Source organism: Stegostoma tigrinum, chromosome 10 (genome assembly GCF_030684315.1).
Source record: "Stegostoma tigrinum isolate sSteTig4 chromosome 10, sSteTig4.hap1, whole genome shotgun sequence".
Classification (NCBI taxonomy): domain Eukaryota; kingdom Metazoa; phylum Chordata; class Chondrichthyes; order Orectolobiformes; family Stegostomatidae; genus Stegostoma; species Stegostoma tigrinum.
This window is the reverse complement of record NC_081363.1, coordinates 39,039,901-39,062,692: the sequence shown is the minus strand read 5'-3', so window position 1 is coordinate 39,062,692 and position 22,792 is coordinate 39,039,901. Positions and strand designations below refer to the sequence as shown.

Genomic DNA, 22,792 nt, shown 5'->3' with positions numbered 1-22,792 from the left:
GCTTCCACAGCAAGATGTAAAACTCGCATTCAATTTGCTAATTACTGGGATGGAATTAAAACCTTCACAATTAATTGAATGTGTTGGTCTCTGATTCCTGGTGACCTCATATTTAGTCCATAAAACGTAACTTGCTGTTACATGCTTGTACAGCACCAGACAAATTTCGATTAATTTGTAGTTATATTTTGAATTGATTTTTAAAATATACCATTTGAACAACAGTATAACTGTTGTTTGTGATCACAATTTGTTACATCATGGGATCAGTGGGTGCACCACGAGAAGCATCAGGGCTAATGATGGTCTACTTTTTCCTGCTGCTACATATGACTTGAAACCATTGATGTCATGCATTTTTGATACAGGTAGCAATTCTGGATTCACAAGAATAAAGACACATACCAGGCTCTCAAAACCTGTACCAGTCTCTCAAAACGTGTACCAGTCATTTATCTTGGCTGGTTAAAATGAAAGCAATCTTGTTGATCTCTTCCTCTGTCCTTGCCTGACATATCGCAACACCCACCCCACCAACAAAAAAAAGCTGGCTGAAGTCTTGTGACTCCTGTTACATTCGACATCCAACCAAAAGCGATCAAGCGCACACACTTTCCAGTTTCTCAACAGAACAAGCATGCTCCTTTAAAAATAATTAATCCCAAAAAGTAAACATTTCAATGAATCAAGCAAATTCACAGCATTCATTGCTCTGATTACCGTATTTTCAAGATCTCCATTCTTCATCAACACAGAGTTCAAATGTTGAGCCATAGTTTCAGCTTCATGCTTTTTAAGTTCCAGGTTGGTTCCCTAAAACAGTAAACAATAAAGTTCAACAGAACACGTACGGAAAGTGCTGTGAGTCTTTATTTCCAAAATGTTCAACCAAACAATGTCAGCGAATTGAACCAGCTTCTTACTAAATATATTACGTGAATTCATGAAAGTATGGCTTCAGTTTTTCATGTTGCATAGTAAATATAACATCGATAGTGCAGCAAAAAAACTGAACTTTTTTCTTTTTATTGCAACTTCAAAACCACAAGAATTGTTTTCATTCAAAAGAAGATCCACCGTTGAATTTAAATACTATTTTCTTGACATTTTCCCCTCTGTTTACAGTAAGGATTTTATATCAGCAAAATCAATAAGACTTTGTACTAACTTGGAAGTTGCATCCATACTTAGAGAAAGGGCAAGCCATAATCACGTTGAGACACTGCAACTGATGACTGTTTAACTGCAAATAGAAAGCAGAGTATTATTGATAAAAGTGTTGCAATGGTAAGCAGCTCAAATCAAACACGTTTATAGAGGAATAGTCTCAATGAAAATGGAAGGCGATTCATAACACCCATCAGAAGAAGACAATAACAAAGAAACGCACTTTACTGTGGAAACTTGTCAAAGCATTAGAAGTAGCAATGCACAACTACTGAATAAGTTTAAGAATGCTTTTCTTTGTTAAGATGTTCTAAATTTTGGTGTTAATATTAGAAAGTTTGCTTTCAAATTCTCATGAAGGTGCATCAACCTGAAACATTAATGCAGTTTTCCTTCTGTGATTCCACGAGATCTGCTGAGTGCTTTCAGTACTTTTCTTTATTTGAGATTTCCAGCATTTCTACTGTATGTTGTGCGTAATCAAACAGCATTTAGCTCTCATTCAAGCACAGTTGAGACAGTGCATTGCCTACCGTGGCTTTTAGCAATAAAGATTAGACAGCATTATGGCTGAGCACATGAAAGCAATGACAAATCACTATCTCAATAATTCAGCTTCAATTTAGGAAGGGAATAAGAGACTGTTGTAATCTTACAGTCCAGATTAGGATGCACACTCAGTAAATCCTAAAAATAAAATCCAGGGATCACAACAGAAATCCACTGTTGAAGTGGCTATTTTCAGTTACAAATTGCTTCCTCCTCTCCTTTTCCATCAATAGGAATGTTGGCTCGACACTTTCATTCAAAAGGACACCCTGAATTTTGTGATTTTCTCCTTGCACTATCTACTTGAAATATCCAGCTGCTAAAGCTTAATGCTGTGTTGCAAGGAATTTAAAAGACATCCACTTACCTCTCCCCTCAGAATACGAGTATTGCACTTATTGGGGCATGGCACTGGGAATGACGGACAGTCAAACTCTTCATGTTTCTACAAAAAGGAAGAGAAACCTTCAATTTCCCCAAATACTACTCCCTTCAAAAGACACTACATTGTACTGTACATGAGTATACATAGGTTTAAGGTTAAAGACCAATCTGTTTACTTCCAGTCATGAAATCTTCGTACAGTTTTAAATGCAGTTGATTTTAATTAGTTACAAGATTATATGTTGAACTGCCCAGGGCAATGACTAATTGAAGACATTTGATCAGAAATGTTCAATGTCAATCATTTGCATTGAATCAATGTTTTAATTTAGCTGCATTTCACTTTCAGCAGCTTATGTTTAAATCGGTCTCACTCCCCCCCCACCACCCCTCCCCCCACCCAACCCCAACCACCTCTCTAACCCACCCAAAAAAAAATTCTTCTCACTTCTGAACAAGTTGGTTTTGGCTGAGAATTGGTGCCACAGGCATTAGTTTCCCAGGACTTGACCAAATGATCTCACTCAAGATACATTGCAGCTCTGGCAGTTTCTTTATGCTGACAGATCTGATTAACATGCTATGCACTTAAAACAGTATGTGATTGACTGAAAAAGGTATTAAAAAATTCTGTTTTGTACAGCAGGATACAGGTTTATGTAAGGTTTTATATGGAAGCAACTGTCTGCATTCCTGTATAAATTGCAGATCTAGTGTGGCTCTGAAAGTGGTCAGTGCTTCTACCTCAGGTTAGGCAGGAAAGGGCAGAAATGTGTTTTGGAAGAGGCAGAGACAGTCACCATTAAAGAAGAATTAGAACCTGGTTTTGATTCCAAAGTGATTTATTTTGTACAAAATCAACAAAAAGCAAATTTAAAAAAACCATCCCCGAAGGTCATTATTCACTTTCAAATGCTTAGAAAAAGAAAGCCAATAGCATCACCTTGGTCATAGGTTTACACCAGCGTTACTAATTTGAGATCAAATTCTCACTATTCTGGTTAACACCTCCCCTACCATCGCTGGTTACATAGAACTACAGCCAGATAGGGAATAAAATGTCAAGTATTGTTATGCAAGACAGAAATAACCACAGCTTATGCCTGAAATCAGAAGCATTCTTACAAAATTACTCAAGCCTTTTGCAAATCTCAGTCGCCGTCAATACTGAACTAAACTAAAAAATAACTCTCAGCAGTTGAGGTGGTTACTGTTTTTTTGATACAACATCTCATATAGTTTCTAAATTTTCACTTAGAGTTGCAAGGGAGGGTGTAAAAACAATGCTCTGATTTAGTTTCCCTTTCCTGAAGGATACTGGGCACTTCTCATTTTCGGAGAATAAATATTTATACTTGTTTAGCATCTTTATTATTAAACGCCTGAAGACTCTTCACTAGGTCAAGGAGTGACCGCGCTAATGACCAATGACAGAAATACTTATTCTTTCAGCGTAGAAGACTTGTTTATTTAACCGGCATTTAAAAGACATAAGGAACAACTGAGATCACCATAAGGCCATAGATATATGAACAGAATCAGGCCATTTGACCTATCATGTCTGCTCCACATTTCAAACATGTCGGATATATTTCTTAACTCCATTCTGCTGGGTTCTCCCTGTAACCCTTCACCCCCTTACTAATCAAGTACCTGCTCACGATGGAGGAGCTGGGCAGAGTTGATTGGAAGGGGAGCCTAGCAGGGAAGATGATGGAGCAGCAATAACAGGACCACAATGTCCTCCTTTACTTTTGCTTTCATTCTGTCCCTGATTTCCCTTGTCAACCAATGGATTCCACCTGCATATTGAAGTCCCCCACAACTATTCTAACAGAAAAAGGCACTATCTCCTGATTTGCTTTCTTCTCCACATCCTAACCACTGCTAGGAGGCCTGTACATTTTTTCACCTTTGCGACTCTTTAACTGGACCCAGACAGATTCTGTGCCTTTCGATTCCATGTCACTTCTTACTATCAATTTAATTTCATTTATTACTAACAAGATAACACCAACCCTCTGTCCTTTCAACAGGAGACATATCCTTGGATATTTAATTTCCACCCTGATCCCCTTGCAGCCACATCTGTGTGATACCTTAACATTGTATGTGCCAATTTCAATCTGCACTACAACCCTGTTTAATCTTGTTTCGTGTACTGTGTGCATTTACGTACAACTCGCTCTGCTCCCCCCACCACCCAAAACCCTGTTTCATAAGTGTCCCTGATCTGCTGTGACTGAAGATAGATTCCTGACTCTTTCCATACTCTCTGTCCCATTCCTTGTTCTGGAAACTTTAATAACCTCTGCTGAGCCCTCCCTCCCTTTAACTTTTTCCATAAAACTAACCATCCACCGCTTACCCCCTCCCAAACTAATTAGTTTAAAGTCCTACCCACAAGCCCAGTTATGTGATTCGCTAGGCCTCTGGTCCCAGCAAGATTCAAGTGGAATCCATTTCATCGGAAGAGCTCCCTCCTTCCTCAGTACTGGATCCAACACTCCATGGATTCGAACCTGTTTCTCCCACACCAATCATTCAGTCATGCTTTACCCCTTTAACCTTGTTGACCCTGTGCCAAGTAGCTCATGGCTCAGGTAATAATCAAGACATAATTACTTTTTTGGTTTTGCTTTTCAATTTAGCATTCACGGAATCAACCAAGATGGTGGCATATGAATGTGGAAAGACATTTATTAATTGATAACAATAATTTACTCCAAAACTTTCAGCAGGACCCTAGTTGTTCTTCAATATATTTGGAACGTTAGATCTCATAAACATAAAGAGCATTGCTGATGAGAGATGAAATAACAAACAAACATAAATTTATTTCAATGGTGTTCTTACTTTTAAATCAACAATAGCAATCTCATTCCTGCAGTATTTACAGGTTTGTTCTCGATATTTACAGCTTGAACTTAAATGGTCAGCTAAATCTTTCCTTTGCATCATTTCTGTGCATCCCCTGCGTGCACAGCAGACTTCCTGGTGAGGACATTCAAGTAAGTGACCCTTTAAAGAGAAAAAATAAAAAAAATGTTGGCATTGACGTTATTTCCTCCAATATGGAAACATAATTTTGATTTTGGGGGATATAGTAGAATATTGGTTATATTACTGATCTGGAGACTCTGACTGCAAAGCCCAGTATAGCAGCAGGGGAATTCAAATTCAGTTAATTAAAATCAAACGGGACAAAAGATGACCATCAGGAACTGTGCCTATGAAAACATGGATGTTGAACAAAACCCACTGGTTCATTTGTGTCCTTTAACGAAGGAAATCTGCCATCCTTATTCAGTCTAGCCTCTGTGTGACTCCACACACGTAGCAATACCAGTGGCTCTTAATTTTCCTCTGAGCTAGCCTAGTGAGTTACTCAGTTAAATGCAGCTTTGCATAATATGCAAAGATGCACTGCAGAAATTTTTCAAGGCTTCTTAGATAACACGTTCCAAACCCATGACCATTTAGAAGGAAAAGGGCAGCAGATATATAGGATCACCACCACCTGCAAGATCCCCTCCAAGCTTCTCACCATGCTGACTTGGAAATATACCATCTGTTCTTCACAGCTGTTGGGTCAAAATCTGGGACCTCCTTCCCTAATTGCATTCCCAGCCTATAGCACATGGACTGCAGCATTTCAAAAAGAAAGCTAACCACCACCCTCTCAAAGGCAAGAAGGGATGGGCAATAGATCCTGGCCCAACCAGCGATGCCCACATCCCAAAAATGAATAACAAAAATTCAAGATGACACCTCAACACCACTTTCTCAAGAGTATTTAGGGATGGATGTTAAATGCTGGTCTTGCCAGTGACATCCACTTTGATTATAATACATGCATATAAAAAAAACAATAAGCCAAGGACCACACAATTATCGCATTAGTGATGCATTGAATACCTTCTTAAACTGTTTAATTAAATTCTCAAACTTTAACCCTCATGACACAATCTCGTCAGTGGTCACTACATCTAGACATTTTGATTTTTGCACATATTATAATTACATGCAACACGTTAATAGTTTAGGAATTAACAAAGAGGCTTTAGAACTCTACAAACCAAATTAATAATTAATAATATGTCAGTCCAATCATTATATAAAAATAAATCAAAATGAAGAATTTTCAAGTTGTTAGATGCTGAATCATATCATTTACCTCAAGATTTCCAAGGGGTAGCTGTTTCTTGCAGCCATTTAACTCATTCCTACAGAAGATGTGAAGTGCAAGAACTTCTTTTTTACAGCAGATATCCTTGAAAATCTTTGAAAATACAATAAATGACATGCCATGTCCCAAAATTAGTCTAGATTAAATAGCAAAATTGAATTTAAGAACTATTATACAATTCTCTTGATTGCCTACCGTATTCTCAAATAAAGGCACATTATCCACTGGACAAACTGGTTTTGGACTCCTAGAAATATAAAACATCAAATAAACATAAATAGCCACTGTAATTTAAATCCTAAATGGCATAGAAATACTGTGCATGCATGAAATTGCGTCTGTGTGTGTGTGTGTGTGATTGCGTCTGTGTGATTGCGTGTGTGTGTGTGTGAGAGAGAGAGAGAGAGAGAGAGAGAGAGATTGCATGTGTGTGCGTGTGTGTGTGTTTGTTTGCGTCTGTGTGAGAGACAGTGTGTGTTTGCATCTCTGTATGTATTCACATCTGTGTGCGTGTATGTGAGAGAGAGACAGTATGTTTGCATCTGTGTGCGTGTGTGTGCGCGAGTGTTTGCATCTGTGCGTGTGCGTGAGAGAGAGAGTTTGCATTTGTGTGCGTGCGTGTGTGTGTGTGTTTGCATCTGTGTGCGTGTGTGTGTGTGTGAGAGAGAGAGAGAGAGAGACAGAGTTTATGTTTTGGTTACATAACTCAGACATACAAAAGGGCACATTTTTCTTTTAGTTCTGTAGCACTATTCAAGTAAAATTACCAGAAACATTCCTCTCTAGATTCTATTAGTGCATCAAAAAACACTGTAGGGGTTTCCTATCACCATATCTATATATTTATTTTAATGCTAATACATCTATGTTCTAGATTTGATCTATCTCTTGAAGGTCTAGATCAGAATCTCTCATTTTCAATTGTTATTTCTTTGAAAACTTGACAAGTAAATTACCCCTCATAAGAACATAGGAACTAGGAGCAGGAGTAGACAAATCAGCCCCTCAAACATACTCCACCAAGCAATACCATCATGACTGATCTCACATTGGCCCCAACTCCACTTTCCTGCATGCTCTTCATTACCCTTCCACCTATTACTAATTAAACATCTGTCTGTCTCCTTCTTAATATTTGCTCAATGTCCCAACATCTACCACACTGAGGGAGTGAATTCCATACACTCACAGTCCTTTGAGAGAAGTAATTTCTCCTCCTCTCTGTTTTAAATCTGCTAAAACTATGACCATGGATGTAAACTGTAAATCAATCCCCAATAAATCCCTAGAAAAAATACTAAGTACAATATTTTCAATAACAGAAGATAAGCCTTTGGTCTGAATGATATTTTCTCACACTCAAAGTTGTGATGTTCCACTATTAGTCCCAATTGACTCCAAAAGAAATCATGGAATAATTATTCCTCATGAAATTGGATTGCTATCACACTGTTATTATTCATTCCCAAGAATCAGTCAGTCAATTAACAAGAACTTAATAATTGACATCTTTCCTTGTTCAACTTGGTATTTCACTTTCACCATCGCATAGATACTAGTTTGCAAAATGTTTGTAAATTTTTTATTCAGATAAGTTCAAGTTGAAATATGTCAAGTTAGTCAACACATCTAACTATGATTGCAATACATGAGGGGGGGGGGTCATTCGTTTTAATCAAAATTATACATCAGAAATTCTAATAAAGAATTCCTTACCCAATGATTTTCCTTACACAACTTTCACAGAATCTGTGGCCACACTCAGTCTGTTTGGGATTGCAGAGTGCAAGATGACAATATTCACATTTATATTTATTTTCCAGTTTCAGCACAAATTTCTCCTTGAAGCCCCCATCTTCTGGTTCAATGTTTAGAGATGACAGCCTGCTATTCAGAACATTAGCCACATTGGCCTGCTGCATCAGGGAGAGTTGTGGGGCTGATGACTCTATGTTTCTTGCAGTTGCCATGGCCAATGGCCGTCCAGATCTGTAACAAAATATGCTTTTAGTACAGGCAGCTCTCCTAGAGCATTGCATCAACTAATCCTACGCTTTACTGAGTTCCACATTTTGGGTCACCCTTATCTCAAGTATTTAAAAAGTCACCAGGAAACTAAAAAGATTGAGCTTGGGTTTATATCATTCCGATTAATTGACTCAAGCCAGGGAAGCTTCTCTGTTCCTGTCTGGTTAATACAAAATACCAGGGAGAGGAGAAGAACAATAAAGATTAGGTTAGAATTTTCTCCAGGGATATGGAACAAAGGAAAAAGCAGTCTTACTAATTTAGGGATTCCTTTCTAGTTGGTCGCACAGTTTATGCAATATTGTTTTGAAGAATGACTGCACGTTCCTCAAAATAGCATGGTTTCATAGCAGTGATCAAAATGTAAACATTAAAGTGAAAGATCAATTTCTCAGCTTCAATTAGTGAATTTAACAGATATGGCAATAGAAAACTTTATTAAACCTCATTCCAGTACTGATGCACAGACTCAAAGAACATAAACCATTAATGAACAAATCCTATTGGGAGATGCTTAATAGACTGGGATTTTTTTCTCCTGGAGAATTGAGGCTGAGGGGTGACCTTACAGAGGTTTGTAGAATCTTGATGGGTATGTATAGGGCTAATAGCTAAGCTCTTCTTCCCAGGGTAGGGGAGTCCAAAACTAGGTTCAAAGTGAGAGTGAAAAGACCTAACAAAACGACGTGGGGGACAACTTTCTCATGCAGAGGGTGGTGCGTGTACAGAATGAGCTGCCAGAGAAGGTGGTGGTGGCAGATACAATTAAAATATTTAAAAAGGTATCTGGATGGGTATACGAATTGGAAGGGTTTACAGGGATATGCGCCAAATGCTTGCAAATGGGACTAGGTTAGTTTAGGATACCTGGTCAGCATGTTGGATTGAAGAATCTGTTTCCGTGCTGTATAACTCTAGGACTCTATAAATTTGACACAAATGGTCACTGGATGCACAGTCTTACTCTGACAAAGTGTTTACAAACAAAAGCAAAAATGCACAATTTACATACAATTGCCCGAATCAATTCTTTCTTCTCCAAACTAAAATCAATGCAAACTTTATATTTTATATAGAAGCAAGCTCAAGTCAATTAAACAGTGTTAAAGCACCTTATTGCAACAATTCTATGTTATGGCTATTTTATCAGCATACAAACAAGGAGCAGGGGTGGGCCACTCAGCTCCATAAGTCAGAACTTAGATGACCTATGACCTTCTGTAAGAATAACATTATCTTCATAACTGTTATAAATTGGTGACCCCTTATTTTGAAATAGGTGGCTCCTATTCAAGGTTTTCCACAAAAGGTGACACCCTGTCCACATCTCTCCTGGCAAAGCTGCTCAGGATTTGATATATTTCAATCAATATGCCTCATTCTTCTAAACTCCGTACCAAAGATAAAAATTTTATTGTAGGTAAAATGTTAAAGACACTGACTTAATCAAACGTGATGCCGGAAACATGGCCTTCTGGGAACACATTGCTAGGCTTTCTGCCCCTGCGAGTACCGTCTCTGAGAAAAATAAAGTTGCTCATCAGCAATGTAGCAACAAAAATATAGCAAAACATGGGAGCTGAGGTAGGCCATACAGCCCATCAGGTCTGCTCACTATTCAATGAGATCGTGGCTAGTTTGATAGCCCTCAACTCCACTTTTCTGCCATACCACCATAACTCTCGATTCCCTTGCTGATTAAAAATCTGTCACTCCTAGCCTTGATCATACTTAACAAACCTCTGCCAAGAACAATTTCAGAGATTCACTACCCTCGGAGAAAAATTCCTCCTCATCTCTGTCTTTACCGAGTGACTCCTAACATTGAGATTAGCCCTCTGATCCTAGATTTTCCCCACAAGGGAAAAGCAACTCTCTGCATCATTTCCATTAAACCCCCTCAGAACTTTATACATGTTTCAATAAGGATCTCCTCTCATTCCCCTAAACACTGAGTACAAGCCCAAACTACTCAACCCCTCCTCCTAAGACAATAGAAACTGGCAACAAAACTGTTCACAGCTGTGATCTAACAAATGCCTTGTATAGTCTGAGCAAGATTATCCTATTTTTAAACTCCACTCCTTTTGGAAACAAGGCCAACTGTCTATTTGTCTTCCTTCTTACTCGTTGAACTTGGATGCTTGCTTTTTTGAGAGTAATGCATGAGGACCTCAAATTACACTGATCTGTAACTCTCTGCAGTCCAGTTAAATAATGTTCAGCTCCTCTATTCTTCCTGCCAAATTGCATAAGCTCACATCATCCACATTATATTCCAACTACTAAGTTTTTGCCCACTCACTTAACTTGTCCATATTCTGCTTTATTGTCACACCTAGCACTCCTGCTTGTTTTTGAGCTGTCCACAAACTTGGCTATTGCACATTGACTTCCCTGCACCGTCATTAATACATAAATAACAGTAGCCCCAGCACTGATCCTTATGGCATTCCACTAGTTAAAAGTTGCCATCCTGCAAGTTCAATTCTTATCGCAACTCATTTTGTTCTATTAGTTAGCCAATATAATACAGTATACTATCACCAGCACATTAGAATCTGATCTTTTTAAGGTACCACACATAAGGCGACTTCTCCCTGCTGTTGGGTATCCAAATATATTACATCCATTGGTTCCCCTTTATCCATCCTGCCTATTAATTCCTCAAAGAATTCTAATAAATTTGTCAGGCATGATTTTCCATTCATGAAACTAGAATGAATCATTCGATTATGTATTTTGAAATGCTCTACCATTACCTCCATTATAATAAACCCTAACATTCTCTGAAATACAAATGCTATGATAACTGGCCTAGTGTTACCCGTTTTTCATTTCTCTCCTTTTTTGATTAAGGATGTCACATCATTCAATTCTCTGGGACTATAAAATACAAGAATACAACCCATCAGACACATGGGACATATCAACCAACCCTGTTAGCCTGTCCAGTGATTATTATTATATTTGAAAAGTATAAAATAAGAGCTAACGTACCATTGAGGATCTTGTACTTCGCTGCGTATCTGAGAATAATACTGAGCTACACCACAAATTATTTTATAATAAATAGGAAATATGCCCTTGTTTATAGATTATTTAATGAGTTGGGGTGCCTGAGTCAAAAATGAACAATTCTAAGGGCTTTTTTATTTCGAAATTTACAGTCAAAGTTGGATAAAGGATTATATTTTTGTAAAAGTGTGCCAGCGTTTGACAATTAATGGTCACTCATCATCTAACCAATGCATTCACCATGGCAATACCTCTACCACAGTAGGCTATTGTACAAAATGCGGAGGAATGGAATTGTGGGAGATATAGCAGTTTGGATCGGAAATTGGCTTGCTGAAAGAAGACAGAGGGTGGTAGTTGATGGGAAATGTTCATCCTGGAGACCACTTACTAATGTACCGCTAAATGAATATTTTTCAACAGTATTCACTCTAGAAAACAACAATGTTGTCTAGGAGAATACTGAGATACAGGCTACTAGACTAGGTGGGATTGAGGTTCACAAGGAAGAGGTATTAGAAATCCTACAGAGGGTGAAGATAGATAAGTCCCCTGGGCCGGATGGGATTTATCCTAGGATCCTCTGGGAAGCCAGGGAGGAGATTGCCGAGCCTTTGGCATTGATCTTTAACTCGTCATTGTCTACAGGAATGGTGCCAGACGACTGGAGGATAGCAAATGTGATTCCCCTGTTCAAGAAGGGGAGTAGAGACTACCCTGGTAATTACAGACCAGTGAGCCTTACCTCAGTTGTTGGTAAAGTGTTGGAAAAGGTTATAATGGGTAGGATTTATAATCATCTAGAAAAGAATAAATTGATTAAGGATAGTCAGCACAGTTTTGTGAAGGGTAGGTCGTGCCTCACAAACCTTATTGAGTTCTTTGAGAAGGTGACCAAACAGGTAGATGAGAGTAAACCGGTTGATGTGGTGTATATGGATTTCAGCAAGGCGTTCGATAAGGTTCCCCACAATAGGCTATTGTACAAAATGCAGAGGAATGGAATTGTGGGAGATATAGCAGTTTGGATTGCAAATTGGCTTGCTGAAAGAAGACAGAGGGTGGTAGTTGATGGGAAATGTTCATCGTGGAGAGCAGTTACTAGTGGTGTACCGCAAGGGTCAGTGTTGGGTCCACTGCTGTTTGTCATTTTTATAAATGACCCGGATAAGGGCATAGAAGGATGGGTTAGTAAATTTGCAGTCGACACTAAAGTCGGTGGAGTTGTGGATAGTGACGAAGGATGCTGTAGGTTGCAGAGAGACATAGATAAGCTGCAGAGCTGGGCTGAGAGGTAGCAAATGGAGTTTAATGCAGACAAGTGCGAGGTGATGCACTTTGGTAGGAGTAACCGGAAGGCAAAGTACTGGGCTAATGGTAAGATTCTTAGTAGTGTAGATGAGCAAAGAGATCTCGGTGTCCATGTACACAGATCCTTGAAAGTTGCCACCCAGGTTGACAGGGCTGTTACAAAGGCATAGTGTTTTAGCTTTTATTAATAGAGGGATTGAGTTCCAGAACCAAGAGGTTATGGTGAAGCTGTACAAAACTCTGGTGCGGCCGCACTTGGAGTATTGCGTACAGTTCTGGTCACCGCATTATAAGGAGGATGTGGCAGCTTTGGAAAGGGTGCAGAGGAGATTTACTGGGACGTTGCCTGGTATGGAGGGAAGGTCTTATGAGGAAAGGCTGAGGGACTTGAGGCTGTTTTCATTAGAGAGAAGAAGGTTGAGAGGTGACTTAATTGAGACACATAAAATAATCAAAGCGTGGATAGGGAGAGCCTTTTTCCTAGGATGGTGACGGTGAGCACGAGGGGGCATAGCTTTAAATTGAGGGGTGAAAGATATAGGACAGATGTCAGAGGTAGTTTCTTTACTCAGAGAGTAGTAAGGGAATGGAACGCTTTGCCTGCAACGGTGGTAGATTCGCCAACTTTAGCTACATTTAAGTCATCATTGGATAAGCACATGGACGTACATGGAATATAGTGTAGGTTAGAAGGGCTTCAGATCGGTATGACAGGTCGGCATAACATCGAGGGCCAAAGGGCCTGTACTGTGCTGTAATGTTCTATGTTCTATGTTCTGTGTTATCTCTGATTAGTAGAACATAGAACAAAGTGTGAAGCTGGATGAACACAGCAGGCCAAGCAGCATCTCAGGAGCATAAAAGCTGACGTTTCAGGCCTAGACCCTTTATCAGAGGCTGAAGAAGGGTCTAGGCCCGAAACGTCAGCTTTTGTGCTCCCGAGATGCTGCTTGGCCTGCTGTGTTCATCCAGCTTCACACTTTGTTATCTTGGATTCTCCAGCATCTGCAGTTCCCATTATCTCTGACCTCTACTAATCAGAGTCCACTTGCCAAACAACCAGCACTCTCCTTTCACACAGTTTAAATGATCTTTTCCTTTACATTCTTCTCCTCCTTCGACAAATGTCTTTGTTCAGCAACACTCATTTTGACATGTCAAATTTCAACACATTAGCCAAGGCCGTTCACAAAATACAAAAAACAAGAAACAATTTTGCAAATAAAACAATGCAACTTTTTTTAAAAAAATGTCAATTCACTATCTCACAACGTTAATGGATCTTTTAAAAACTATGTCTAGATACAAACTCACATCTTGGCTAAAAACATCAATCCTTTTTTTTGCATGATACCTGACCTGTGCATCAAATTTCACTGAAATCTGTCCACTTTGTTTGGAGGCAGGCATGGATTTTACCAAGCACCGCAGTTCTCTCACACCCCAATTAAAGGTCGGGAGGTTGGCAGGGGAGGTGCTGTTTAACCCTGCTGTTAATGCTGGTGGCTGCATCTCACAAATCACTTCAAAGATGAGGCTTTTCTACCCATTGATGGAGGAAATACAGCCTTAAAGAATGATTAATCGGTTGGATGGTTGGCAGTTCTGCAGTTCCACCACAATGAGGAGCTGAGAGTCTCAGAGCAAAGATTGGCAGGTGGGATCGGGTTCAGGAGGCCAGGAGGAGGACTAAAGGGAGCAGCAACATGATGGCGGGTGTGTCTATAAACGGGACCTGAGTAAGATGATCCCTCACCTCCTGGCCTAACACCAGCCTCCCACATAGCTTAGATCTTGCTCTGAGTAGGTAAAATACTAGTAGGAATGGGAGGTGGCCTTTACAAAGCCATCAAATGGTCACTCATGGGCCTCAATCAGGCCCAAGGTTGGACAGTCTGCCTGACAAATAACAGGGAAGGTGGCAGGGCAGGGTAAATACAGATTGGTCAGGGTGGATGGGATTAAATACATTGGATTTTCCGTGCTGATCCTTCGGTTGGGAAGCTTAACATCCAGCCCTCCGTGTTACTCTGTTTGTCGGCAAACAAACAGGGATGGGAACTTTCAGCAGTGGAGATTAGACACGAGCAGTAGGGTTCCAATTACACTTTAACAAATGGATACTGCCTGGTAAATGTGGTAGAGATATGTGTTCAAATGTGATTTTATAACATTTAAAAGCAGTGATACAGATTCAACAATAGCTTCATTTCAACACTATAGAAAAATCATAGAATTTAACAGTACGCAAGATAGCCTGAGTCACAATGTGTCTGTACCAGCTTCAGAAGGAGCTTCCCAGCTTGTCACACTCTCCAGGCCTATCTCCACAACCCTCTAAATTCATCACTTTCGAATACATATCCAGATATATTTTCAAACGTTATCACAGATTCCACTTCCATCATTCTCTCAGGCTGTGCATTTCAAATCCAAACAATTCTCTGGGTAATGAGTTTCTCCTCATCTCACCCCTAGTTGACAATCTTGAAATCGTGAGCCCTAGTTACTGACATTTCTACAAGTGGAAACAGAATGTTCTTCTTTGTCAAAATTGTTCATAATTTTCTCCAAATAGGTCGCCTCTTACCCTTCTCTGCTCCAAGACGAATAAGCCCAGCCTGTCTTAATTTTTCCTTTCTCTAAAGGGCTTTAACATCCTTCGTTAAATAAGGTATCAAGAGCTGAACACAATGTTCGAAGTCTGAGCAGCTCATACTGCTTGTTCCTTACGGGTGAAGTGCAAAGCACGTTTTCCTTAAAACTTGGATTTCCACTGATTCAATTTCAGGTCCTGGAGGTGCACGGATAGGCTGTTTGTTCCTTTCATTACCTATCTAACTCCAGTGAACTTTTACAGAAAACCCTCCAATGCTAATAGATTCTAACTTTAAAATAGTACATGATATCTGAGCACCTACAAGTTAGCAAACACTCAAATCATTTGCTTTACGGAAAAAAAATCACTAGAATAACTTGACAAAGATTATCACTTTCCACAGCCTGTAATTTCAGTGCAGCCATACGTTCCATTTATATGTAGATTTCCCTACCAGACAGATACTTCTTTAGCTCTCAGTTTCCTTAGTCTCTCAATTGAATGTGAGCTGACTTAACAAGGAACTTGTATCATGTTCAAAATCTACTGAACACTCAGCCTCGCTGGCAGAATGCCTTTCTGGATTTCCACAGTTAAATACCAGGACTCAGTAAAAGTTGCAAGAGGAAAGTCCCGTATCCCAAAATAAACCATACAACTGCAAAACAAATTTATCATGGATTACAATAGCGCATGCTCTACTTTTTTTCTGCTACTTGTACACATCATACTTGGAGTTAACTTGATCTTAAATCAAGGTTACAAAGTAAGGAGTAGTAGAATGCATTCAATAATGTGTAAGTTTCCTACTTCCCCATTACTCAGCGCTCTGGTATTAATAACATTTATTTACATCTCCAGCTTTTCTTGGTTTATTGGTGTTGTTGTAATTTAGTCATGGCTCGGATGTATATACCCCGAGGACCACACTCCAAACAACTGAGTAGGCTTTCACTCACGTTTAAATTTTCCTAGTCCTATAGGATTTTATGCTCACTAACTTTGCACCCTTTTTCAAACATCACTCCTGTTAATGGCATAGTCCTGCTAAGGAGACAGGAAATTCAAAGGCGGGGGGGGGTGGGGAGGGGGTGCACGGTGATGGACTAGCAATCCACAAACTCCAGTCAATATTCTGGCAACATGGGTTCAAATCCTACCATAACAGATGATGAAATTTGAATTCAGCAAAATTTAAAAGACAGATCTGGCCTAACGGCAATCAATTGTTATAAAAACCCTGCTGGGTCACTCAAGTCTTTTAGGGAAGAAAATTTGCTGTCCTTACCTGTTCTGGCCCACATGTAACTGCAGACCCATAGCAATGAGGGTGCCGACAGGGCATTTGAGAGTCAATGAGAGATGGGCAATAAATGCTGACCTGACCAGTGGTGCTCACATTCTCCGAACAAATGAAATGAAATCCGATTAACATGAGGTCTAACACTTGGTAATCAATAATGCTCAGCCTTGTTCAAATGCTAACTCAGAAGCTCTGTGATCTTGGATCAGTTCTCATCACCTTTAATTCCTCCCATTTCTCCCACTTTTGCTACTTCTGCCCCCTCTGGTGCAGAGTATTCACAACATGGTCCTTCTTCCCCTGCAGTAAGTTTGAACCTATAGCTATAGGGATTCCCCAATAATTAGTATGGATGGTGTATTTCTGGTGAAATAGTGAGTCATGAAGGACAAGGAAGTTATCCAGCATTATATTAGCCAAACTCAGCAAACACAGGAGTGGAAAACTCAAAATGACCTCTCTACTCTCAGGATTAGGAAGCTGAGTGGGAAAGGAAGGGGGAAGAAAGTCAGAAAGAATTTCTACATCCAGTGATCCTTATTGCAATCTGTGCTCCTCCCTCCAGCCAAACCTCAGGGGATCTCTTTCCTACTCCTAAGATGCTGCTTGGCCTGCTGTGTTCATCCAGCTCCACACCTTGTTATCTCAGAATCTCCAGCGTCTGCAATTCCTACGATATCTGTGCAGGGATATATTGACTTACGGAAGGAACAGGCTCAGCTGGGAGACCACACCAAACCCATTGTCTTGATTCACCCGGATCAAACAGTTTGCAAGAATTTGGACTGCATGAGTCACCCAGTGACTACAGGGAAGAATGGGCAAACAGGAAAAGAAAAATAGAATAAAATAATAATCTCCTTATTATCAAATGCATTGGTGTGGACTGCATTCATGTGAAAACCTTTAGGAGGAAGATGATGGCTGTGTACAGTTGGAGGCAGAAAAAGGGAAGGAATGGGAAAGCCCCTCCGAGTTCACTTACTGCATTGGCTGAGGTAGATCAGAACTTACTGCCCCAGGAGACATTGACACATCATTAATTTTGTAACCTTTCCAGTAAATGCAAAAGATTTTTTTTTCATTTTTACAAATGTGCAGCAACTACTTAACTGACAAGTAAAGAACTGTAAATTATGGATAAAAGCTTCTGGCTTTAAACATATTCTACAATGAATTAATGTTTGAAGATAATTTTTTAAAATAACATTTATGAATGGTTCGAGCTACATTACAAAAGCCTGGGAGATCTAACACAAAACCCGAATGCAGCACCGAGAGTGCTGCACTGACAGAAGAACTGTCTTCCACACAAGATGCTAAACTGAAATACCATCTTCTCCTTCAGGTAGATAAGTACAAGAAATCCTGTCACACTGCTCAAAGAACATAGTGGTTCACCCTGGTACCCTGACCAATTAATTCACAGAATCATAGAATTCCTACAGTACAGAAACAGGCCATTTGGCCCCATCATGTCCACACTGAAGATCATCCCATCCGGACTCACGCCACTATCCTATCTCTGCAATCCCCATGGCTAATCCACCTACCCTGCACGTCTCTGGTCACTTTGGGCAATGGTCAATCTAACTAACCACCTAATCTTCGGACTGTTGGAGGAGACTGGAGCACCTGGAGGAAACCCATGCAAACACAGGGAGAACCTGCAACCTCCATACAGACAGTCACCCAAGGGTGGTATTGAACCTGGGTTCCTGGCACTTTGGGGCAGTGTTAAACAACAGTAACCAACATCATAAAACAGGTTGTTTCAATTTATCACATTGCTGCTTTTGAGAGCCAGCATCACAGATGCATTGCTTCGCTTTCCTACATTACAATAAGTACACTTCAAAAGTACTTAACTGCCCACCAAGTGTTTTGTGAAGTCTTTGTTGGTTGTATAATTGCAAATGCTTTATTTGCTTTATAAAGCATGAAAATTTTCATGACACTTTTCACTGTTCACCTGGCTGTAATTCCACAATTCCTTTGTGAATTGATAAAAGTTCATTTAATTGTCTGGAACTCAACGTAACAACTAAAGCAAAAACAACAATTTATCGATTAGTCAGTCTTCAAAATTCCTTTGTGAAACTTTTATAACAGGATTAAGACCAAATGGGCAACAGTGGGAAGGTTTCCAAAGAGGTCATTAAAAACAAAATGCAAACATTGAAGATTATATAAAAAAAACTAACTCTGTAAAACTGCTGCTACAGGTACTTCTTGAGGATGAACATGTAGAGATATTGTTCTGTGTGCTGCTAAGATGTATTTACTGTCCCAGGTGTGTACAAGATTTCATCACTCTGTGCCAGAATGTCTTCTGTAACTTCTCCTTCATTGTAATTATCTCCCTCCTCCGTCCACCTCAAAACACTGGAACTTTTGCTAATACTCTAACTGATCATTGCCTCATTCACATCAGTGTAGTGTAGGGCTGCCAATGTCAGGTCAAATTCAAGGACAAATCTCCACTCAATTCTCCAGCTACTTCACCCCCACAATCCAGCCGCTTGCATTCCAATATGTCTACACTAGAACACTCCACTTTCCCACACTAAATAGAAAACAAGGACGCAGTTTGCTGGCCATTTGTGTGATTGTCAGTAAAACAGCCTCATTTTCTATCTTCATTGTTTGAAGGTCCTACAGTCCTCACTCACAGCAATGTCTGGGACACTGACCTGGAGACTCCAACGCTATTTTGATTATCAATACACTTGACATATTAATGAATTAACGTGCTCAGGATGATGTCAATAGGAAATGCACTTTATGTAGAAAGCAACACTGTCCAAGTGGCATTACTTTCCCCGAATATCCAAGACAGAAGCTTTCAGGAATGACAGGAGACCAGACAAAGCACTGCTGCTATTCCTGAGATTACAAAATCCAAAGAAAGCATAACACAACAATGGAGAGAACCAACGTAAGCAACCATCAACTTTCCAAACTTCATGAAACATCCTTTCTAAAACTTTATTTCACAATTTTAGAAATTTAAGAAAACACTCAGAGCCTTTATTTTCTCATGAGCTTGCTAATTACAGCTACTCGTTTGTTAAGACATTCCTAGCATAGAACTGAACTTTCATAAAATTGGTTGCCACAAATTCTTGAACTGGAGATGAGAAACCAACAAACGTCTTGGCTTTCTTGATTGCTCCCTGAACCATACATTACAAACACACAGTTCTAGTTTATAATTCCTGTTACCTGTTTTATACAGCATGTTTCCAATGGTAGAAAGAAATTTTTAAAAAAATCAATCCATCCACTTGTGCTGTTTGAATGCTTAAAAATATTCCAGACAAGCTGGCTCCTGTTCTAATTTCAAAGGTATTTGGCTAATGCAGTATTGATACATATCAGTCTAGGGGAATCCCACATGGGAATGAAATCAAGCCATTCTTCCATTCCTGCAATCAATTCAGGTACTTTCACTATTGGGACTTCAGCTTCATACACTTGTGGGAGCAGATACACATACAACATCAAATGAATGATTGCCAAGACAGTTAATAAACCTGAGCCTTTCATTGTGCAAGTGGCAAATTGATTATGAAGACTCCAGCGATAACATCATTATTTTGGATGAGGCTTACATTGAGAATGCACCTCAGAATTTTGAGGTGCAGAGAGACATATGTGTTCTAGTTCATGAGTGACAGAAGATTAGTATGCAGGTACAACACACACAGTCAGGAAGGCTGATGGCATATTACAAAAGTAAAGATATTATGCTTCAGATATATAGGGCAATGGTGAAACCAGAGCTTGAATATTGTGTTACAGTCTTGGTCTCCCCATTTAAAGAAGAACATAAATGTGTTGCAAGCAGGTCAGTGGAGATTTACTAGATTAATACTTGGAATAAGTGGGCTATCTATAAGGAATGATTGCACAAGCTGGGCTTGTTTACACTTAAGTTCAGTGCTGATTTGATTGAAGTATACAAGATCTTGAATGGTGTGGACAAGGTGGATGTAGAAAGGATGTTTACTCCTTGCTCTTCTATCTCCTTGAGCTACTGACATTCTCCAAATACAAAACTGCTTCACTGGGTTTCTTTCATATGTCTATAGACAAAATTATCAAGTGGTTGATCCATTTTGGTCTCCTCCCAAGGATCCAAGTACCCCAGATGCCTGGCTTCAACCAATTCTATTGATTCCACATGATATCAAGAAATGGCTGAACACACTGGATATTTTAAAGTTTACAGGTCCTGACAATATTCACACAATATTAGAACATAGAATATAGAACAGTACTGGCCCTTTGGCCCACAATGTTGTGCCGAACTTTTACCCTAATCCTAAGGTCCATCTCACCTCCTATCTAACAACATTGTTGAGCTGACACTGAAGTTGAATTATATCACAAATATTTCATGATTGCTGGGTAAAAATTGTAACCCCACACCCACCCTCCACCAAGAAATGTGGGTGTCCCTTCAATCCAAAAACTGCACCATTTCAGCAAGGTAGCTCACCAACACCTTCTTTAGGGCAATTAGGGATGAGCAATAAATGCTTGTGCAGCCAGTGACGCCTCAGCCCAGGACTAAATAACTAAAAAAAATGCCATCCTCTTTCAATCTTTCCTTACTTCACTAATAGCTATCTTACGTTAAACTCATTAACTTTTGGACACCTCCTCAAATTTCTTTTCTAATCCTGCTTTAAGTCTAGCTTTGAATCTTGGGGCATTTTGGTATCTCGAAGATGCTATGCAAGTACTAATTGTCTAAATCATAAGTTCTCTGCATAAATCATAGCATTTTGAAAATAGAGCAGACAAAATTATTTCTATGCCCAAGTCAAAAGCTTCTATTAATTGACTGCTTCTGCACTGTGCTACTCCATGATCTTAACCACTTGGCAATGAAGTATTAAAGTTCATGAACATATTTATGAAACTGATATTTGTCTTTGTGTGCAGACAAAAAAGGCATTTGATTCATCCTGTTCATCCTTTTGGAACAGACTGTGCCCTCTACTTCACATTTAACCATCTCTTGAATAATGCCAGAGCTCTTCCTTTAACCTTTCGAAATATTGAGTTGCTTAATGCTGGAACACATTCACCTAAACCAATGATATTCCTATTATGGCCCTTTGTGGCTTAAGGATCTGCCTTCTAAATATTTAGGAATAGGAACAAGCCGTTTAGTCTCTCAAGTCTATAACCATTAGCAAATCTTTGTGTATTTCTTTAGTTTCTTACATGACTATCAGAGTGTAGCTTATTGATGGGATTCTTTGTTGCTCACTTTTCTTGTTCCTTGACAGATGGGGTTATCTTGTTTATATGGAGCATCCTAAAGTGTCATTAAGCATTAACAAGTATGTATGGAATCAATTAGTATCATGTGTATATGTCAACATTCATCATTTGTCTTTTCTATGGTGCAAAATCTGTCATTGGACCTTTTGAAGCTTTTTAGGCAATAAATAATTGGGATTCTTAATTTGATAATAGTTTAAACTTAAATTGTCCATCAATCATTAAGTGATTGAATAATTAGGGCAAACTGAGCCTAAAAATAAGTTTAATACCCAAGCATAATACTAACAAGCAGCAGATGACCACATGGTAGTGTGTGATGTGCTGAATGGAGTGTAAAGCTTTTAACAAACCTGCTTTGTTTCATTGTACCTGAAAAGTTGAAGTGCTCGGAAATCTGTGCTTGTTACCATAATTCAGTGCTATGGATCCGAAGGGATTCCCCTCTGCTTGTAATTTGGTCATTGTGAAAATAACTATGGCTGGTCTGTTCAGTGGAGGGTGAAGGGGCTATTTGTAGACACAGTTTGAGCAGAATTGAAAGTTACTTTCTGGCCAAATGAACCAACTCCTCCTGACTTTGAATTTTGTGGTCAGAATTTGTCTTTATTGCTTTTCCCTTAATAATCTCTGTTCAGTCCCCAGTCCGTGCTGATCCAGTTATACTAAGTTTATAACTAAATAATTTTTAAGTCCAATTTCCATACTGACCTCAGGGGTTGTTCAACAGCATTTTATGTTCTTACATCACTTTTTGCCCTCTGCCACCCCACCCATCCAAATAGCGATTTCATCTAAGACCTCAATAAGGCACTGGATAGTGATCAGCAAACAGAAGCTAATGCAGCATAGAGAATCCCCAAATCATTCTAGTCAGTGCAGTTCAATTTGGAATGTTGTACTGTCAGTGGGAAACACTGCATATCCGACTTGTGAGCAAGCATAT

The 22,792-nt window shown here is 39.4% G+C and overlaps 1 protein-coding gene across 2 annotated transcripts in view; it reads right to left on the bottom strand.

Moving 5' to 3' along the window:
• traf3 (TNF receptor-associated factor 3) overlaps positions 1-22,792 on the bottom strand; it is an 81,421-nt gene that overhangs the window by 21,388 nt on the left and 37,241 nt on the right. Inside the window, exons 2-8 of one of the 2 annotated variants that reach the window (XM_048537050.2) lie at positions 8,006-8,278; positions 6,485-6,536; positions 6,278-6,382; positions 4,957-5,121; positions 2,084-2,161; positions 1,169-1,243; positions 721-813 (exon numbers count right to left, since the gene is read on the bottom strand). In XM_048537050.2, the coding sequence (XP_048393007.2) occupies positions 721-813; positions 1,169-1,243; positions 2,084-2,161; positions 4,957-5,121; positions 6,278-6,382; positions 6,485-6,536; positions 8,006-8,259 (822 nt within the window). In that variant the 5' untranslated portion in view covers positions 8,260-8,278. The remainder of the gene's footprint in view (positions 1-720; positions 814-1,168; positions 1,244-2,083; positions 2,162-4,956; positions 5,122-6,277; positions 6,383-6,484; positions 6,537-8,005; positions 8,279-22,792) is intronic. The other variant, XM_048537052.2, reaches the window with a different exon arrangement.